General features: G+C 38.6%; 1 protein-coding gene across 2 annotated transcripts; it reads left to right on the top strand.

The window, feature by feature from the left end:
* The first annotated feature begins 8998 nt into the window (after positions 1-8998).
* Positions 8999-16395, top strand: LOC131292826 (exostosin-1). Of its 2 annotated transcripts, XM_058320911.1 has the most exons (11): positions 8999-9467; positions 9534-10083; positions 10676-10828; positions 13194-13268; positions 13610-13736; positions 13807-13926; positions 14452-14706; positions 14790-15077; positions 15150-15394; positions 15518-15589; positions 16101-16395. In XM_058320911.1, the coding sequence occupies exons 1-11, from the start codon at positions 9215-9217 to the stop codon at positions 16207-16209; spliced, it is 2247 nt and encodes a 748-aa protein (XP_058176894.1). In that variant the 5' UTR covers positions 8999-9214; the 3' UTR covers positions 16210-16395. The 2 variants fall into 2 exon arrangements, with proteins under 2 accessions (XP_058176894.1, XP_058176893.1); XM_058320910.1 differs by having other exon boundaries at positions 8999-10083.
* The last annotated feature ends 205 nt before the right edge of the window (positions 16396-16600 follow it).

Genomic DNA, 16600 nt, shown 5'->3' with positions numbered 1-16600 from the left:
TTTTCTTAGGGAGAGAGAGGGTGCGAATGCTTCTTATGCATATTCTATCCTTTGCAACCATGCAACGCCAAACTATCCCCAATATGCTTGCTGTGTCCTTATTCGCGTATACCAGGGGTCGGCAAAGTGCGGCCCGCGGCCAAATCCGGCCCGCCAAATGGTTTTATCCGGCCCGTAAGAATATTTAGGTGCTTCAAACCCATTCCAATTTTTATAGGATTTGTTCACGATGTCTGGTTTATTTTCTTCCTAAAAATGAAGATGAAAATTGCTTAACGAGGTGTTCCTGTTATATTTTTATCGAAAACATTTTAAATGTTTTATCTTTTACCACTTTTTATGCAACTTTGCTATTTAGAAGGTTCCACTCTCCATTACAAAGGGTATTACTTTGAAAACATTGATGCATCATTTAAAGCAGTTATGTCAAACTCGTTTGACCTCGCGGGCCACATTTCGACCCAAAATAGGTTCGCGGGCCAAAACGTAAAATTGATTAGATTGATGAAAATACAGTGACCGGCAGGAAAAAGTGCCCACTTCGAATTTTGTTGATTTTCGCTCAATAATTTTTTCTCAATCCAACTAAATATACTGCAAGTATTTTTCGTATATTGATTTACATATTTCACATAAAATCCACTAATGAGTAAGCGAAAACAAACATATTTTGATTTTGAGAAATAAATAATAAAAAAAAGAATCTAAAAAAACAGTGACAAGTGCCCACTTTTAAAATTAGAGCTTTGCATAAACTTTTCCATTGAGGGCTAACGAATTTATTGCGTTTTAATATTTTTTAGATTTGTTAGCACCATTTCTGATATTTATACATGTATGATCACGTGTTTAATTCATATTTGGTTGTATATATACAATTTGTTAATATCAGGTTTTGGTATCTCATTAATTTGAGTGTTACAAGAAATTACCTTGCATAAAATATGTTTTATGACACTCATTTACATTGAAGTAATTCATTCAAAGCACGAAATCCACAAGGCAGCGGTAGGAAAAATCACAATGAAATTTTAAACGTAGGCGGATCGCCCTGGTAGGGGAGACATGTGCAAAACAGATGCACGCATGGACACTAAGATCATTCGTGAGATCAAAAAAATACAAAAGTAACTGTCAGAGAGGTCATGGAAACACTTCACTCATCAGTTTTCGAAAGAACTATCCGTCGTCGGCTTGCTGCATACGGGTTACAGAGCAGACTTGCTAGGAGGCTTCTTTATATGAGCATGACCAATAAGGCCAAGCATCTTAAGCTCGCTGAGGAACATGCTGCTATGCCTCTAGAGTCCTGGTAAACGGTTCTGTGGTCTAACCAATCAAAATTTGAACTTTTTAATCGAAGATGGCATGAACGTATACAGCGCAGATCGGAGAAGGCAATGCTGCAGGTTCCCCACATCCAGGGCACAGTATGCCATGAAGGAGGCAATATGGTGGTCTGGTGTTGTTTTTCGTCCAGTAGAGTGGGGAGCCTTGGGAACATTAACGGTGTTAAAACTGCAGATTACAACATAAACATAAACATCCTGCAACAAAATCTGGAGATTCCACTGATTTTTGACTTTGTAGAATAATAAAAATATGCTATAGGGTGCATTTACATTATAATCATTAATTACATTCTTTCATTTTAACACAATAGTTAAATTAAAAAACGCATTAAAAACATGAATTAGCACGCCAGTATATTTATTTACTATATCAAAACTCCTTCTCGTCGAGCAAACCACGACAATGACCATTTTTACATACGAATAACGGTCTTTTTGTAATGTCGCAGAAAGTTGCGACACAAACGTTGGCCAGATCGTCCAACGCCGCGACCCGGTGCCGGCGGGAGTTTCTGCGACACTTTTGACATGCAAGATGGCCGACTTGGGCTACTTTTGATTACTTTGACACTTCCGGTGAGCACAAATCGGTCGCAGAAACCCCGGTCGCAGAATTGTCGCAGCGCCGTGTGGACGGACGGTGACGGGCCTTGAAGAGAAGTTCGTTCTCCCGGCGGGGGCAAGTTCCACGCAGCCCGGCGGGGCCAAGTTCGACATACTGCCAAGAAGACGAAGTCATTCTTCCCGTCTTGTTGGACAAAACTGTTGAAATGGCCTCCTCAGAGCCCGGAGATTAAGAATTTGTGGGCAGTTCTCGATGCCAGGGTGGACAAATCTGATGTATCGAATAAAAACGACAATTTTGAAGCTCTAATGCGCGCTTGAGAAGAATAAAATCCCCAAAAACTAAAAATCCTAGTAGAAAGCATGCCAAAGCGCCTTCAGCAGGTTCTAAAAGCTAAAAGAGAACACATAAAATATCAAAATGCATTTATTATTTCTTATTTTTATGTGTAATAATAAATAACTGAAGTGGGCACTTTTTCTTGTCACGGTTTTTTTAGATATTTTTTTTTATTATTTTTTTCTCAAAATCAAAATATGTTTGTTTTCGCTTACTCATTAGTGGATCTTATATGAAATATGTAAATCAATATACGAAAAATACTAGCAGTATATTTAAATGGATTGAGAAAAAATATTGAGCGAAAATCAACAAAATTCGAAGTGGGCACTTTTTCCTGCCGGTCACTGTATGTTCTTATCAGTGTGGTTTGATCTTAACAGTCAATCGTATTTAACACCTTCAAATTCTTAAAATATTATATAACTTCTTGTAAAATTACTTCTTATAAAATACAATTTTCAGTAAAAGAAAAATTTTCTTTAACACTATTGTGCATTTTGGTAAAGATTAAAAAAAAAGTAAATGTGCATTATTACTACAGCTAACTTATTGCTCCACATCTGTTATTTTATTTAGAATGCTCCTGTAGTTCATGACCTTTGTTTTGTATTAACACTATTTATGCACTCGTCTCGAAAATCTGTGTGAAATCTTTGCTCTTGTCAGCCGCAATATCATCGGCGTGATGTAAATCAAAGTTGTACATCACTTTCTTATAGAAATTGTTGAAATTGACGTTCGTTCAGTTCTCTTGCAATTCATTCAATTCAACAAAAAAATACTTTGCTATACAAACAATGGATAATACTCAAAAATCCAAACTTTCGATGTATTGCTTCAAAGGGGTCGCGGGCCGGATCCGATGTGCTTGCCCGCGGGCCGTATGTTTGACATCCCTGGTTTAAAGTATCCGGCCCACGCATTCGGTTTCTTTTTAATCATCTGGCCCTTTTGGAAAAACGTGTGCCAATCCCTGGCGTATACGCACGTACTTACGTACGAAACCTATTTGAGATATGTGAGTGTGTTTCTTGTTGGAGCAACCACAGCATCATGTATTTGCGCATTCTGGTCATAGCAATCTCAGAGTGCCGGTGCAAGTGCATTGAGCAGCAAGTGTTATGATCGTGCCATTAATACTGTTGAGGTAAGAAAAAACTAATAAACTTATGAAAATGATGGAAATCTAGGTAATTTAAATCAGTAACATACTAACTTTTTTTACTTTTAGGAATGAAAAGCAAAGCTAAAGAATGCGTCGAATGATGCATGAGCTGGATCACATATTCTGATAAGAATTGGATCTTTCTAAGACGGCAAGGCCACTGCAGAGGCTGGATTTCTACACTGGTAAGTCAGAAAACAGTGTAATCGCAAATATCCGAATAATAAACATCCGATGACTTAATTCTCAAAAAGCAAATGTTTTAATTTTACCGCAGCATTCTGCAGGTAGAAGAAAATATCACATTCATAGAATATACCATACACACACACCTACACGCGAGCTAGTCTCACCCACACCACCAAGCAAACCAATGCAAACGTGTGCGGCAATACATGGGAGGTGGCTGGGACTCTTGCTGGAAGTACATGACAGCAGCAAAACATTTGAATTTCTGTAAACGGGGAAGGATACATCAGACCTATATTAACCTTGATTAATATAGCATCTCGCTGTCAGAAGGATCCGTGAGTGGTTAAGCTGGCCGTAAACGTTGCGAACTTGTTCGCGCGAACAATTTGACAACCAGGCATTGCCTATGTTAAGGAAAGGAAAGGAAGATATAAGAGGATATCATAGGCAATGCTTGGTTGTCAAATTGTTCGCGCGAACAAGTTCGCAACGTTTACGGCCAGCTTTAGACCACGGTTAATGACTACGGTTATGGAATAGGGGATTTCATGTCCACCATATTGATTAAACTCAAGTGTCAAATATTGTTTATAAAAAAGGGAAAACGGCGAGCACTGACGACAATTTTCCCTTTTCTGAAGGACCCATCCTTACTCATCGGATACCTTGATGAGAACGCCTATCTGGAACAACTGCCTTTCGGCAGCAACTTTCTGCACTTTTCGGCGGCACCCAGATAGCACAAGCCTGCTTCAGATAGGCATGAGTTTCATTCACCTGCTTCACTAGCTTGATCAAGAAGCAAGACAGCGTTTCGTCGTCCACATTGCCTACTGTGCCGCTGACCGTTTCGCACTTTGGAAGACCCTTCAACGTATACGCAAATTCCTGACCAATAGCAATATGCAACGCGGGATCTTTGCTCAACTTCAGTAGCCTAAGAAACCGAGACAGCACCTTCTGGAAGTAGTACTCCCGATCGCCGACGGCCAGATAACCGTGGCAGTGAGCAGCATCCTTGCAAATTTGCGTTCGTGTGCACTCAAATTATGCGAAATTTTACTTAAAACAGACACAATTACCACAACCGCAATAGCACTCCCCAACACAACGGTCGTTCTAAAAGCAAACAACATTAACCGGACTGTCAAAGGTTTCTTGTATTTTTCTTTTGACGATTTGTCGAAATGCTCTACAGTATTTGACCAGAGTATTACATTAGACCATGTGTTACAAATAGTTTGTAAAAACCTTGTAACGGAGCAGCTCAATGTAACGGGCTGAGTACCAACTGTTTACTTTTGCCCGTGGAACTCACGGGTAAAAGGATATAAAGGGGGGCCACAGATGTGGCACACTCAGTGTGAAAAAATAGCCCAATAAAGGACTAATTTTTTAGTTTTTCCCACAAAAGAAATTCTCAAAGAATTCCTTTATTTCACACTCTCGTTGCAGTTGCAACACCATGGGTTAGACGGAAACGATCGCCCTTATTGTTCGGGCTGTGGAAGAATAAAGACGTGCACCGACAGACGAGACGTAACTTGCATAGACAGCATTCGCACCCTCTCTCTCCCTAAAAGTTCTTGCACACATTGCCAATGTTGGCGCCAACTTTCACTGCCAATATGCAGATTCTATGGTATCGCCATCTGTCGTAAAAATTTGCAACCAAATCTTGCTCAACCAAAAAGTTTTGGTTGCAACCTCGCCAATGTTTGACAATTCAATATTACCTAGTACAGAAATAGTAAACAAACCAGTATACCAAGCGTAAACAACCATTCGCATTCAAACACAACTGGTGTTGTTTATTTTTAATGTAAAAACGAGTATAGAATGAAATTTAAAACAATGTTGTCGTCGCCAACTTGTCGACAACTTGCGCTGATACTTCACACATGAGCAATGCCAAGGTAAGCTATTCTGACAGAAAAACAGAGGTTGTCAAGTATTGCTTTGGTATTACCTTGGCAGGCATTGCTCAGGTGTGCAAGAGTGTTAAGAAAACGACCAACGCACACATTCTCATATCTAATCATAGAGTTGAGGGGGGGAGAAGTACAGATTTTTGGATGCGGGGACCCAAAACCAGGATGAGCTGACATTTTTCGTCAACCGGGCAGAGTTTCCTATGAGTTCGCTATGTGGAGATGAACAGTTACGCGACGGTGCAGTCTAGAAAGCGTAATACCGAGGCTGGTGTCTGTCTCGGGGTCCACACTACAGCGCGACCTCGCCTGACAGGAGCTGAACTCCATATAAAAAAAACCTTGCGCGATATCGCGCGAATCGCGCTAGGTTTTTTTTTGCATGGAGTTCAGCGCCTGTCACGCTTTCCAGACTGCACCGTCGCGTAACGCGACGTCGCCTGACAGGCGCTGAACTCCATGCAAAAAAAACCTAGCGCCATTCGCGCGACATCGCGCAAGGTGTTTTTTATATGGAGTTCAGCTCCTGTCAGGCGAAGTCGCGCTGTAGTGTGGACCCCGAGTGTCAGGCAACGTCGCATTACGCGACGGTGCGGTCTGGAAAGCGTGTGTGCTTTACCGCGTCAACTTTTGACAGACGAAAATGTATGAGCCCCGCTACACGAGCCGCAAACTCAAAAAGTTAGCGGTGCAAAGAGGGGAACAACCGAAAAGTTTACGTCAAAAACTTTTCAGCTCCGTGAGCTGAAAACTGTACCCGCAAAGTTTTTGGCAGCTACCGCAAACTCAAATGCGCGAGAAGAAGAAGATAAAAAATAAATAAATGTGAACATAACAAATCTCAAAAACGAACATACGGTGATAAATTTACGTGCTACGGTAATATTTTGTCATTGGCTGGCGGAGATCATGACTGGCGACAGCATTGGTACCGCAGAACGCGGCTACACGAACCGCAAAGATTTTGACGTAAACTTATACGGTTTTTGAGTTTTCGCTTGGAGTTTGCGGCTCGTGTAGCGGGGTGGTATGGGATTTGATAGCTGCAAGCTTCGCATGATTTTATCGTACGATGGACGCATCCGATTTAATCTGTCAACAAAGTTGGACTTTATAAACTCGGAGTTGTGGCTTTCATCTAACACGCTTTCCAGACTGCACCGTCGCGTAGGCACAGAACTCCATGCAAAAAAACCTAGCGCGATTCGCGCGACATCCCGCAAGGATTCTTGCGAAGATCTCCTACATAGTGCAAGAATGTTTGTAAGCACTTTTCAAACTAATTGTCAAAGCAATGCAGACTGGCTTTGCACTGACCTTTCTTTTTAACGATCTTGTGCTTAAGCTGTGTCGGTACGTCATATTCTCTGTCAGTTGCCTAAAATCGCAACACGTACAATAAGCATTTTCTGAGTGTCGTCTTTTCCAGCCTCTTCATCAGCCTATTTTGAGATGTTTGTCGTGCAAAAAGCAATCATCCTCCTGTATAGTAACTGGGAAAGTTTTTTGCTGTTAAAACTATGATCCGAACAAGTGTAGAATGGCAATGAAGCGCTTAATATGTTGATGCTGTGTTCAAAATATTGTCCTATGATTTGTTGTAGTGTTTGTTCACGTAAACTAAATTAGAGATTTTCATCGTGCTAAAAACTCAATATGTAATATGTGTCAAGGAAGAATTAACATATACTAAGTCAGCTCAACGAATAGCCTATCGCGGAATATAAACAATCTTTGATGTGAGCTAAGCTTTCGAAGTTATCAATCCTGTAAGCGGGACAAGCAAAAAATCAATATTTCTACACGAATCGGAGAAGCTGCAAGATACGCAAACAAATGGTTTACATGGAAGTGTACTGTGTATACGAACGAGGTAGGTTGGATGTTAGATTCAGTGTCGATTTGTTTTGCAACTTTAGCAATTAAGGCTGTATAAGCCTATTAAATTACATTAATCCAATATAAATTTGCTATTCTTCTGCAAGTGCGTAGTCAATTGGACGAAAAGGATCATTGCAAAACACTATAGTCTAGTATAATAGTAGCAGCCCCCAATAAGCAAACAAGTATCCGGCACAAGTATGAATGAAAAGTGTTTATCAAGTTTGATGTCATGTGGTACTATGAATTTCGGATTTTATGTTTTGGTGGTCCTTTGCTTGATTTATACATACATTTTAAGTGCCTCTTGGATTATCAGCAGGTTATTTTATTAATATAAGAATATTAATAAAATTCTTTACAATAAATCATGGGTTGGGCCTTCAGGTGTTCCAAACCCTTGACCGACAACTTAGGTGTTTTACGATTTGATAATATTTTGTTCCTTTTGAATTTTGTTTTGATTTTTATCAATTTTGCTTAAAAGAATTGCTTTTGTTTGAATGTCCAGAACTACGTTAAAAAATAATTGTTTCATTTGTTTCGCGAGGATTGGGGTTGCGTGCGTACGAAAAAGAACTTCAAAAATTAACTGAACAGTTACTTCCCAAGGATTTTAGTTTTGGTTCAATGAAAACATCAGCTCGGATAGATTTTTTTTATTATATTAAAGAATCTAACGAAAATTTTATCGCAATGTGTGATGAGAAGATTGCGACGAATTCGCATTAAAAAAAAAATATTATAAAACCAAACTGACCGATCTAAAAGCTGCATCGTTTTGACAACATGTCATCATGATGTAGACATGAAAAGTTTAAAATTAGCAATTGATTCAGAACATATGTGATTTTATTTGAATTAGTGTTTCACAATAAATATCATCGTGAACGCGGCTATATCTTTTGCCAAATAGCAAATCATTCCTTTGTGTTTCAAGAGGGCTACCCATAATGGAATTTATTTGGTAAATTACCAAATTAATTCAATTCCGTTAGAGGTCGTAAAGCCGGACAGCATGCATCTTGCATATAAAGCTTGAATACTGTATGTTAATTTATACTATCCAGTATTAATTCAGACATTGATTTTCGTGGAAGCTCTGTCCAGTCTTTCCTCGCATAAAAACACCAATTATCGATTACGTGCCACCTTTAGGGTGGCTTACATTCCTCCACGTCGAGATAGTCACTCTAACAATTTTTTTTGCGCTCCAAACAAATTTTTAATATTTAAAATCATCTCTTTTCAAACTGTCTGCTTTGTAAAATGGAGTAACTAATAAAGATTTACTAGTTCGTTAAAAAGTTTGTTTGTCATTAGAATGGTTAATGGTTTTCATATTTACTTAAAAAATATTGCTGATGCTAATTCAGTTGAACGACGAGAAAAAATCATGTTTTGAATCAATCTCTTTTCTTGGCTGCATCGTGCCTAAAAATCATCTGAAAATTAATGCCATTATTTTGCAACAATGTATTTTTTTTTCGTTCTCGTTTGTTGCTGTTTCTTTTCTCTAATTCCTATTTGTCTAATTTAATTTTAGGACTGATGTTTCCAGTAGCAACGACGTTGACAAAAACATTATCCAGCATTTGCAATCGGAGGCAGTCTCAACAAACAACATGTCAATAAAGTACCATTGTTGTGCAAGGAAATTTTACTCGAATGATAGTATATGCGGAAGGGGTTGTCTTAGACCAGAAGGCAACAGTCGTTAGCACAACTGTGGAGTGTATTGGTCGATTCATCCCGTTGTTGCCAATCGGCGGCACAACAGCAACAAATGCGAAAAATGCAGGCCAAAAAACGATATATCCTTGTCATCATCTGTTGCGCTTTCCTTGTATACTGTTACCTCGGGGGCTACAGGCTGAAATGGTTGCAAAAAGTATTCCGCATACGAGTGCACAAGAATCCCGACACATTGCCCTGCTATCATCAGTTGCATTACCAATACAAAAGCTCCGATGTTACTGAAGATTCGCTAGCACCAGACGACGATTTGCACGTTAGTCCAACCTATGAGTTCAGAAATCGTAATAGTGCAGTTCTTCCATCGTTTCACGTAGGTGGTTCACGTGGAGGGACATCTAACGATGTAGCAGTTGAAGCTTGTCGGATGGAAACTTGCTTCGACTTTAGCAAATGTGATAATAAGAATTTCCTCGTTTATGTGTACCCACCGGAACCTTTGAATTCGCTCGGAGCTCCTCCACCGATCAGTCAAAATTATCAAAAAATCATCTCAGCCATACAAGAAAGTCGATACTATACAACTGATCCGGAACAAGCATGTCTATTCGTTCTCGGCATCGACACATTGGACCGTGATTCTTTAAGTGAAGATTTTGTTCGCAACGTCCCCTCCCGCCTTCAACGTCTGCCGTATTGGAATAATGGACGAAATCATATCATCTTCAACCTGTACTCTGGTACATGGCCTGATTACAATGAAAATGGACTTGGCTTCGATCCAGGCCAAGCAATATTGGCTAAAGCAAGCATGAGTGTGCAGTCATTACGTCCTGGATTCGACGTCAGTATTCCGTTGTTTCACAAACAGTTTCCCCTGCGCGGTGGTAACACAGGTTTTGTGTTGACCAATAACTTTCCCGCTAACAAAAAGTATCTGTTAGCATTTAAAGGAAAGAGGTAAGTATTTTGCGAGATTTAAATTAGTTTTATAGCTGTCGTGATTTAGACTTAACTTTATTTATTAACTCACCATTCAGTATGAAAGATGTTTGCCAAAACCAAAAAAACGGGTTTACCTTCTTGAAAAACGAAATCCCTTATGCCATGCCTGACTTCTTCTGCTATGATCTAGAAATTTTGTGTCAAAGTGGCGATTTATTTACCGATTCGTTATTCTATATAAATTTCGACATGAAAATGAGCAAATTACTGCAACCCCCACTTGATTAAACCCCTTGCCCGGGGTGAGCCCGGTGAACGTTTCACGGTAAATTTCTAGGCACGAATGACAGTAAAACAACACAATTATGCCTTTATCCTCGAAGTGGTCTCGGCTCTGTTAGTAAAGTCATACTAAGACAAGAAAACGGTTTGCCATTGAATGCTGAACCATTGAATGCTAAAATGATCCTGTTGTACCCAATGTTCATAAATGTTCTTTCAAATATGTTTGTTAAATTAACCAGTATTAAAGAAAAAGTTGCAATTTTTAAAATAATTATACACACTAACATGGAATATGTATTTTTTGCGTCTTTATCATTCACAGATATGTTCATGGAATTGGTTCTGAAACACGCAACTCGTTATTCCATTTACACAATGCCAGAGATTTGGTGTTAGTTACAACATGCAAGCATGGAAAAAGTTGGCGTGACCTACAGGATGCTCGATGTGATGAAGATAATCGAGAGTATGACAGGTAAAGATAGGGTTTCCTAAAGATAAGATCTTTTTGAATTTTTTGAGCCCAACTAGCTGAACGCCATGTTTGATTGATCTATGAAATCAATTTAATATTAATACAGAGTTTGTAAACCCGTTATAGAGCTGTGTAATTCAGACTCAGGCTATTGGCATTTTAGAGATTCATGAAGATTCATCAAAAGATGAGAGATTCATGAATCCCAAAAATACATCAACTGATGAAATGTGATGAGCACAAAATGGGTTAAGATACCCCTTATTTGTCGTATGATCTACACCAGAGGTCTCCAAACTTTTTTTAACGCGGGCCGCATTGGGTGGAATAACCGTACCATTGGACCACATATACCCAAGGAGGAGAGGGTCTCGCGGGCCGTAGTTGGGAGACCCCTGATCTACACCAATGCAAGAATCGTGGAGATTCGAGAAAGATCTATGAAAGATTCATTAAGGTTTCACAACATTCATCAACGTTTGAAGATTTATGAATCCATTCGAATGAATCTTAGGTGTAAGGTCGCCAAAAGATTCATAAGGCACAACACTACTCGTCATCGCTACTAGTCAAATAGGGTAAAATAAGATCAATCGAAAGACAGGTCGGGTCAAAGCTATTTTCGGCTCCGCCATTGTTGTGACAGTATGTTGAAAAAGTGTTTACAAACATACTTGCATCCTAGTGGGAGATCTGCACCAAAATCTTCGCGAAATAGGAAATTAAGTGTGTTGGTCTGCCTTATGCGCAGCCTTCCTCCAGAACATATTTCGAACGACTCAATTCCTTGTTCTGTTGATGAAAGATACCAAATTTGCAGTTTCACCTCACTTTCCTGGATGCTCGTTAGGCCGAAAATAGAAGGGGCGCGTCAGACGCGTTCGTGTCCCGAATATGATCTACAATCTGTCAAACTGATATCTTTTAGGTCACTTTCGGCACGCGCTACCTGCCGGGACGCAGAGTTGCTTCGAGCTAGCGCGTCCGTCAACGTTTCAATATAAATATTCAGTTATAATTAATTCGTTGAGTGGATGTTGTATAAAAACACACATCACACTTGCCACGCTAAGAAAGAATGAGTTTTTCTTCTTAAATATAAAAAAAGTTTCTTTAAGCTGGTGACGCGCGTTCAAAATGTCGTGGACGCGTCGGACGCGCCCCGTCTATTTATTAGCGGCCTCAAAGTATCCAATTTTGGAGGGTCCCACCAATAGAAATCGTTGCACTCATTGTATCGACCATATAACGTTAAACTTGGTATGAAAAGCAGAGTAGCTATCTAACAAATCACTAACACTTTCTAAGTTTATTCGATGGTTTCACTGAAAAATTGTCAATTCTCGAACACACTTTTTGTCGCTATTTTGGCCCACCTTTGTACAGGTTTTGAACCACATAAAAAATGCCTATTTTATGTGTTTTATGGATTAAATCTTTAAAATAATTTAGAAACTGCCATTGTTAAATAAGTTTCGATGAAATGTTTGATTTGAAATTTTAATATCCCCTTTTTTCAGGATCATCGTATTTTCGCTTAGAAAGTTTCTGACTTAATCAGCTGTCAGTGTCAGAATGCATAGAAATTTCGTTGTAGTCCGAAACAGATTTTCTCTTCTCAGAGATCTTTTACATCGAAATTAAAATTATATTTCGAGCTCAAATCAAGTAACGTTTTGATAATTCCCCAAAACATTCAAAGCTTAAGAAAAACATTACTTCCGATTTTTTATGGAATGGTTGCTTATATTTCAAGCTGGGGGAACTCTCTGCTTACAGCATGATGGGTTGAAAAGGTGACAGCTTCGTAGATTTTAACGATTTTCTCGAAAAATATTGATTCAATCGCTCACAAATTTAGCATTTTACTAGAATAAATCGATATCAACGTTATAAAAAAGGCTACGCATTTTTAATTGAAATGAGTGTGATAATTGATCTAATTTATGGTGGCCCAAAATTACATGCACAATAAAATGCTAAGCTTTTGAATTGCTACAGTCATCAACTATGCATCGAAACCTAGTGTAGACCAAGATCAATGAAAAAGAAGGTGGCAGCATACCATGTAACAAACCAGAAACCATTGCACCTTTTAGGCACATCTGCTCATTTGGAAGTGACCCAAGGATGGATTAAAAAAATAATTCGCCCCATCTATCAAAATTTCAATTGAATTTGCTTGAAGTATAGAAATATTTCCCGAGACTCCACTGCATTTGATGGTTCATTAAGCCCAAAATCATCTCGGATGGGCCAACGTTATGAAGAACATGGGTTTCATTAACATTTATTTTTATGGAAGGAGCGCCCATCCCTTGTTGCATTACTACCGATTTATTTTATTTGTTCTTTTTCTTTGCAGATATGACTACGAGACACTATTACAAAATTCTACGTTTTGTCTTGTACCCAGAGGGCGTCGCTTAGGATCTTTTAGGTAATTATAATAGAGTAAATGATCGAGTGTTCATCAGGGCCCTAATTAGAGCGATATTGCTAATCGTGAACCTTGTACGCAGCGCAACGGAATGTAACAGGCTAACAACCACAGGATATTTTTTGCTTGCAGATTTCTCTGGTAAAATGATATAACAGGGAGACACATATGGGAAATATAAAGAGTAAATAAAGAACTAAGTTTTAGTTTTTCCACTTGCGGCGGAACTGCATTTAACTTCCATTTCCTACTCACGTTGCACTTGCACCGAGTGTGTTAGTGTTATGTATAGACATGTTTACTCACATTGGAAACATTTTTTATTTCTCTCCTTCCTTTAGGTTCTTAGAAGCTCTACAAGCTGGTTGCATACCGGTATTACTTTCAAATTCATGGGTATTACCATTTCAGTCAAAAATAGATTGGAAGCAAGCAGCCATTTGGGCCGACGAAAGACTGTTACTGCAGGTAAGTTTGTTTAATTTCCGACATAACATCCATCTCATACACTGACGTACGATCTTTCTCCGCTTTATAGGTTCCGGATATAGTACGCTCAATTTCCGTCAGTCGCATTTTAGCTTTACGCCAGCAGACACAAGTGCTTTGGGAGCGTTACTTCAGTTCCATTGAAAAGATAGTTTTTACTACATTTGAGGTATGCTACATTCTTTTGAAGTTTTTTGAACGGTGAGGTGCATGCAGTTGATGGCGATGTGCTTGCAGGAACATTTATTTAAAACCCATTCCACTTACAACCCAGTTCACAAGTTGTCAATTTTATGTCAATGTCAAATTTAAATGATCCTCAATTTGTTCGTATGATTATTAGTTCTGTATTTGATCGAAATCGCGGCTTCATTGTGTCATAACAAAAAAGAGGTCGAGAATTACCTAATATTGCATAAACATCTGGATAATCATCAGTCGTAGATATTATTGATTTAAATGATCGTAAGAAAAAACAATATAAGAAAGTGTTAAATTTGAGCAACAATATCATAACAAATTATTATTTACTCATGTTGTTCACACTTGACTATCTTGACATTCACCCCATTAAATAATTCTGACCCTAAATTTGATCGCAATCGAACTCCATTACATATGATATAATAATTTGTACTTACATACAACTTGATTTAATACACGTTTTCTTCGTCGTTTCTATTTTTTCCAAAAGATCATCCGTGAGAGACTGCCAGATTATCCACATCGGAACGGACTGATATGGAATTCATCTCCAGGGGCGCTACTGACTATTCCTACCTTCTCAGATACACCCAGGCGTTTTCCATTTCAGTTAGATACACTTGGCATAGCGCCCGGACTGAATTATACCGCCGTCATATTTGTACAGATTGGTATGCAGCTTACACCAAATACTGCTTTATACAAGCTAGTCAAAAGTATTACCAAAAGCCAATTCGTAGATAAGGTAAGTTCACTGCAAAACGTGCTAGCTTCAAACGAAAATATCGTTTTTGTAAAATCCTAAATTAAAAAAATACGTTTTTCCAGATTTTAATTCTATGGGCCTCCGATAGGGCCGTTCCATCTAGAAAACGTTGGCCATCGACTGGCCATATTTCATTGCAAATCATATCGGGTAGCACCAGCGAAGATCGACCGAGCATATCCCAAAGATTCTATCCCCACGAACACATCGAGACTGATGCCGTCCTATCTTTGGACGAGGACGCAATTCTGAATACGGATGAATTGGACTTTGCCTACCAGGTATGGAGAGACTTTCCTGATCGTATTGTAGGCTATCCAGCTAGGGCACATTTTTGGGACGATTCCAAGGTAAGGCCAACGAAAAAAAGTTGTTTTTTCTTTTGCTTTGATGCATTACTTTTCCTTGTCGATATTAAATAGAATGCCTGGGGCTATACATCGAAATGGACTAATTACTACTCAATAGTACTGACGGGCGCAGCGTTTTATCACCGATACTACAATTATCTCTACACGAACTGGCTTTCATACTTGCTCCTCAAAACGGTAGAGCAATCGTCCAATTGCGAGGACATTCTTATGAATCTGCTTGTTTCACACGTAACACGCAAACCACCGGTAAAAGTTACACAACGAAAAGGCTACAAAGATCGTGAAAGTGGAAGGTACGTCCCAGTTATTTTTTTGGTTTAATTATAAAGATTTCGACCGTCTTGAGACGAATGGCTCTCTTTCGATCGTGAGAAAGTGTTTGGTCATAAATTCTTTGCAATATTTCTCAATTACAGGTCTCCATGGAATGATCCTGACCATTTCATACAACGACAGAGTTGTCTCAATACATTCGCGGCTGTATTTGGGTATGTAACTACTCAAAAATTGATGTTACACCCTAACAGATGAATCATTGGGAAGAGATTTTTTTTTAAATTTCTTCACAGTCAATCTTAATTTCTTCCTTATAAAACCATCCAATTATGATAAGTAAATTCCTAATGAATCGCGGTAGGATGGTTCTTAGCTGTCTCACAATTTGTTTTGAAGAAAATTACAAATTTAAAAATAAATCCGTTTTCCTGTTGTTGAAGTGGATACAAAAAGTGTGTAGAAATTTACAGTCACAAATCATGAACGACTTAATGGGGAATTTTGCGACCACATGTTTCGGCATAAACACGATTGTTAAACACGAATTCGCAGGCGTCCGATGAATTGAACATATAGCTAAAACTCGGGAAAAACGTGTCTTGTAAATATAAAATATAAAATATGAATTATGTAGGAATTTCTATAATGAACTATGTAACTTTGTAATCTACTGTAACAGTCAAGTCAAGATTATTATTTTATCACTATTTTTTATCTTTGCAGGTACATGCCTCTGCTGCGCTCCAACTTGCGTTTAGATCCAGTATTGTATCGAGATTCGGTATCTAACTTGAGAAAAAAGTATCGTCAGATCGAACTGGTCGGTAGCTAGCGATATTTGTACGTCTATTAATCTATTTGTACAATCTTCTGTCTTTTCGTGATACGTATCGTAAGAATAGCACGATCCGATCCAGTTGTCGTAAACTTTGTACAGCATTGTCAATTCCTGTTGTAAAACAAATTATCAGTTTACTATTGCGTTATTGTTTTGGTGTCGACCTGATTTTACAGAAGTTTTTTTTTTCACAAAACCAATGAAAATACCTTACCTATGGTACACTTACCTTATGGGTGGAAAGCCTCCGATAAAGTTCTACAAAAGTATAGAGCAACATAATAGATAAACATGAAAAAAGAAGCATCTCAGTAACCAGTCTAATTTACTTTAATTGATACTAGCGGGCACGTGTAGTAATTTTACCAATAATTGTTTCTTGTTC

Source organism: Anopheles ziemanni, unplaced genomic scaffold (genome assembly GCF_943734765.1).
Source record: "Anopheles ziemanni unplaced genomic scaffold, idAnoZiCoDA_A2_x.2 scaffold_12_ctg1, whole genome shotgun sequence".
NCBI classification, from domain to species: Eukaryota; Metazoa; Arthropoda; class Insecta; order Diptera; family Culicidae; genus Anopheles; species Anopheles ziemanni.
Note: the sequence above shows the minus strand (reverse complement) of the source record. Positions and strands in the feature narration are given on the sequence as shown.